The sequence below is a fragment of the Rhyacophila brunnea genome, unplaced genomic scaffold, assembly GCF_057557595.1.
Source record: "Rhyacophila brunnea isolate RB1 unplaced genomic scaffold, BYU_Rbru_1.0 scaffold_17, whole genome shotgun sequence".
NCBI lineage: Eukaryota > Metazoa > Arthropoda > Insecta > Trichoptera > Rhyacophilidae > Rhyacophila > Rhyacophila brunnea.
Window position 1 is genome coordinate 8,589,801 of NW_028232827.1, and position 5,273 is coordinate 8,595,073.

At 46.9% G+C, this 5,273-nt stretch overlaps 1 protein-coding gene across 1 annotated transcript; it reads right to left on the reverse strand.

Annotated features, from left to right (window-relative positions):
- Positions 1-1,393: 1,393 nt before the first annotated feature.
- On the reverse strand, positions 1,394-4,502 carry LOC147073642 (uncharacterized). The gene is made up of 2 exons (XM_085944152.1): positions 3,066-4,502; positions 1,394-2,287 (listed from the first exon to the last, which is right to left on the reverse strand). The coding sequence occupies exon 1, from the start codon at positions 4,492-4,494 to the stop codon at positions 3,292-3,294; it is 1,203 nt and encodes a 400-aa protein (XP_085800278.1). The 5' UTR covers positions 4,495-4,502; the 3' UTR covers positions 1,394-2,287; positions 3,066-3,291.
- Positions 4,503-5,273: the final 771 nt, after the last annotated feature.

The window sequence follows — 5,273 nt, forward strand, 5'->3', positions numbered from 1 at the left end:
CCAACCAAGATTACATCTCCCCTGTCACGGTGAACCTGGCGATGGTCTTTGACGCGAGGGGCACTCCGGCCACCTCCGCCTGGTCATCCCAGTCACGGTGCACAGGTTCTGGGACGTCGTGTCTCGCCTGAGCGCGTGGTCAAAGCCACCAGAAGCTACGGCAATTGATGCAACACGCCGCCTCCGCTTCTATCAGTTATATGTCTAATAAAAATCTCCCATGCACATTTAAAATTATCATTACTATTAATTTTTCTTAATTGTTAGTTTCAATTTTAGTATTAATCACCAATTGATTACACAGGGTGCTAGGTTCAGCTGTATCGGTTTGCATAATAATTATTAGTCAGAGTTGACCCAATGTTAGTCGGTTATTTTACTACACAATGTTGACGCCAGCTTCGGCGTCGATACAGAGCACCTACCGTTTGTCGAACGGCTGTTCGATTGTAGTCTCACCGCGGCCTCCTCCACCCTTCGGGCGGGCAGCTGGCTCGCGCCGCCCACCGCGTCGGCCTTGGTATGTCCACATCAAAGCATGGCGATTTCATACTAAAATCGACTTAATATTACGGTTTGTTTTCTTAATATTATTTGCTGCCAGAATTGGGATTTAATGTTTACTAATCTTGCTAAAATAACAATCCCAAACTATGATTCATTTTCGACAGAAAAGGGAAGCGAATTGATGCGTGTATTTTTTTTTCAGTTTCCTGTGTTGTTGGACACATGGCCTTGATCCAAACGGTGACTGGCTCAAAATATGCCACCCACGTTCGGATACATCGGTGCAACTCACCCGCTTCGCTGGACTTATGCAAAACCCCTAAATCTAATAACACGCGACAGTACCTAGTAAAGTTGGACATGACATATAAATTTTATTCAGGTTTACAAAAAAAGGAATATATCTATTACGCTTTCAAAGAAAAGTCAATAATATTCGTCCACCTTCATGGCACTCGATGCATGTCCTCCATTCATCATTTCGTATTTCACCCACTAACACTATTCTTGTCCGAAGACCATCGTCAGCTCCATGGCTGATGATGCGGCGCCGGGCGTGTTAGCCGCACTCTCCACGGCCGCCTTCCATCCTTCAGATGCCTCTGGTCCCGCAGGGGCCGCGTTCGCGTTCGCACGCGGACTCCTGTCCGGATTCGTCTGCTCGTTCATGTTTCGCCCCGTAATTCTGTATACGAGGGTCTCACCGATCCTGGCTCCTGCCTACGCATGCTGACGTGTGTTTAGATATTTCAGAAAAATTTCACAAGTCTTTTTATTTTATCGCAAAAATTTCACTAAGTGTTTTGAAAATTCACGAAAATTTTACAAGTGTTTATAATTTATTACGAAATTTTTATAAGTGTTTTTAATTATATATTTTTATTTTATATATAGTTTTTATTAGCGACAAAAGTTCTTTTCGCACTACGCTGCTCTTCCGGTGAGCTTGATACAACAATTGTTATTTCACCAAAATCGTACTCACTGTTTTATTTATGTTTGATGCTGCAGTGGATCTCAGGGTTGGGATCCGACCAGGTTAATGCGACCTGGACAGCACCATACTGTTGGGCGCCACGATGTAGGCCTCCGGATCCTCGGCTAGCTCCGGGCCTGGAGTGGAGGTACATTCAGATTGTAGGAAGAACAGGTAGGCACTATGTCTAGTCCAATAAAAGAACTTTTTACGATATTAAAGCAATTTATTAGGTTCCGCGTCCACAAAGGTCACAAAGTTCGAATTATCTATGTCCGAAACCACAAAATTATTAAAAAGTCTTATTTAAGATAAAACACTAATTACATAAACTAACACAATTATTATTCAGTTATTTGAGAATTAATCTATTTTTATCCGTAAGCGAGATTGCGCGAACACGGGGCACCGCGATAAAAGGTTGGGGACCGGGTCCGGTAATGAAAAGATAAACTCGCGAATAAAACGACTAAGTCGCTGGGTGACACTTCACTCCTATCTGTCAAAGTGACAGTAGGTAGAGAGGTAGGTATCTGCCTGTAGGTATCAGGACCTGGGCGAGTACCTCCTCACAAGTCCTGGCGACTTGTATGTGAAAATGTAGAGAAAATTACGCCGCTGACCTTCGCAGGTTCAGGGTCGTAAATGCGGGCGGCGACTGATCTAGAAATTAAAAATAGGGGGTTTATATGCAAATCTGGCCGATTTCATCCCTTAGCTCAACGTTTTTCGGGTGACAAAATTAATTAACGGTTTCCTTACGAGAGTGGCGGAAATTGTGCAATGACTAATTACCCGCGACATCTACGTAAGGGCCGACTAAGTAAAGTTATGGGCGCGAGTCGACGCTCGCCGGTGGGCGGCGTCGCTCACTCGTCACATACGTACTTCGAGTACCTGTCGGTACCGAGAGTGTGTAATTGCTGTAGCAATACTGCATTGTTTCTGGGCCAGCCCCACGAAAAACGCACCTACGAAGGCGTGCGAGGCATCGACGGATTCGTGGTTGAATTACCTATCGATACAGCACACCCCCCGCGTGGTGGCGCTCTTCATGGCTGAGGGAGGGGCGTTCGCGCGGCGGCCGGCTTTCCGGGCTCTAGCGGGGCGAAGGTACCTCTCACTCAGAAACAAGAGTACTACAAAGTTAGCCTGGATGATATGGCGTCATATGCCAGTGGTTAAATTGGCATATTTGTGGCACCAGGCCTACGACAGCGCATATCAATCTTTCGGCCAACTACCGTCGGGGGGCTCAACTTTGAGGTGTCCCGACGGCCTGAATACCTACTTGACGTTGGTCTAAAAACATGAACTCGGTAGATTGGTAATCTGACTACAAAATAAAAGTTTAATATAAAACGATATTACGCGGGGAAGTTACTTGATTCTAATATATAAACGTACTGGTCGCGCAATCTTTCTCACATTAACAACTAATATAGCTCGGTGTCGCCACAGGCACATACTTACGACTAGTTGACGGATGTCATTCCGTCAACCAAACATATAGGCAGTAATAATTGTTTAGTACATACTCATACCTAGCCGATCAAAGATTTCCCGCACTTTATTCCAGTACGTGGTGTTGTTGTTGTGGTATGTTTGGCGTGTAGGGCACCGGGGCAAGCCCCATATCCCTTTCATCTGTATGATGGCGTGTGATGGAAGTCTCCTCCCTTGCGGGTTTTTCTGTAATATCTGCATCATGGCTTGTTGGTTTGAATTAAAATAGTGTTTCTTTTTCTTCTTTCTTCTTTCTTCACTCTTGTCGGCGCTCGTTCGTTTCTCTCTATCTTGGTCTGGATCTAGGTCCTTTTGCTGGTTAGTCTTTTCATGAGTTCGTTGGCGATATCGATGGCGTTCTTGAGCGCCATCAGCGCTTCATTGATTTGGTCTGGCTCCGAGTTTCTGGTGGTGGTATTCATCCAAGCTGGTCTGAATGTGTTTTGCGGTTCTTCGCGTTGTCTGGGCTGTTGTTGAAATTGCTTGTCGGCATTTGTAAACGCATATCTGGCGTGTTTGGGGTGCCTTGGGCAACCTCTGTAGTTGGCCGGGTGTGGGCCACCACAGTTGGCGCATTTGGCGGGATCGGTCGTATTTTTCTTCTTGCAGTCCGAGGTGAGGTGTTCGCCGGCACATCGGACGCACATTGGAGTTGCGTGGCAGCAGGAGGCGGAGTGGGCAAAGCCCTGGCAGCGATGACACTGTCCATCCGCCGTTCTTCTGCGCAGCGGCTCCACCTGGATGGATAATCCGAAGATGGAGGTGAGCTTGAAGATATTCTTGGCGTCGCCGCTCTTCTCGACGTCGAGGAGAATCAGCGGGATCTGTTTCTTCTGGCTCCCTTGGGTCATCCTGAAGGCGTTCTTGATCGGGTATCCCAGTGTAATGAGTTCACTGCGAATTTCTTCGGCAGTCGTCTCTTCAGGGATACCTCTGATCACTATCTTTAGCGGTTTTTCCTCATGGAGGTTATATGAATGGTACTCAGTCTTGTCTGCGTCCAGGATCCGTACTGCTAGCCTGTAGGAGTCTGAATCTGGCAGGGTGAGTAGGATTCCTACCTTGATATTTTTTGCATTAGAAATAGTGACACCGGCGTCTTTCAGCTTGGTCATTGTATTCCTAAATACTTTTTTATCGTGTAGGATGATAGGCGGAGTTTTTTTCGATCTGTCTGTTTTTTTATCGTTTGTTGGTTCTGCCGTTTTGAGGCTTGGCATGTCTGGATTTTTCGGTGTCTGTTTTGCTGGTTTTTTTGCAATTTTGAGATCGGGGCTTTCGGTAGCTAGGCGTTTGCTAGCTCTCCTGATCTTTCTTCTTTCTTTTTCTTCGTCTTCTTCTCGATCGAAGCGATCGTTGACGGCTTTTAGTCTTTTATAGTATTCTTCGTCCTCACTCCTCTTGGTCTTGGCTGCGGCTGCATCTGATTTGGCTGCAGCTGCGTATGTTTTTGGTATGTCTTTACTAGTGCTGGGAATTGATGGCACCGCAGGAGTGGTGTCCATCTTTTCGGAGCTGGTGGTGGTTTTGGCGGCGGATGTTGAAGGGCCGCCTGAGGCCGGGGCTTTGGCGGTAGCCTCAGCAGGGGCCTGAGCGGGTTTGTCAGCATCCGTGGTCTGTGATTCGTCGTTGAAGTAGTCTGAGTCATCTATGTCTAGGTCCTCATAGTCAGCGTCGTCCTCCGTGTCGGCGTGATCAGAGGTGACTAGTTTGATGGCCTCAATTTCCTCCAAGACTCTCTGCATGTTTGATTTTGGTTTCTTTTTTTTCTCTGGCTTATCCTTTTGTTTTTGGAGATCTGGCAGTGACTCGTGAGGCGGGACCCCATAAGCGATGCAGAGAAAGCCGTAGATGTAGGCAAAATCTGCCGCTCTCAGCTTCCTCTTCAGCCCATGGATTTGCGTCAGGTCGGATTTAAAGTTGTCATCAATCGGCGCATGTGAGTCCGGGTTCAGTAACCCGGTAAGCGAGGGGATCTTGCTCATCTTGACCCGCTTATCGAACTACAGCGCAATATCGGTAACAATATCTGAATGTGTCTGCTCTATTCGTCGTTATGAAGGCTTCAGAGAAGTTCTAGTTCGGTCGGCTGTCGATAATTATCTTGAAAAAGACCATCAATGGCGGCAGATATTCACCAGATGTCCTCCAGATCGGCGATGATAACGGCGATACAGCGTCCAAAAGTGGCGAAGGTGGCGGGATTATTTCAACGAAGGTGATAGCTTCGTATTGAAATCAATCGGTAGTGGAGGCGGAGCAAGATGGCGGCGTTATGGCGTTC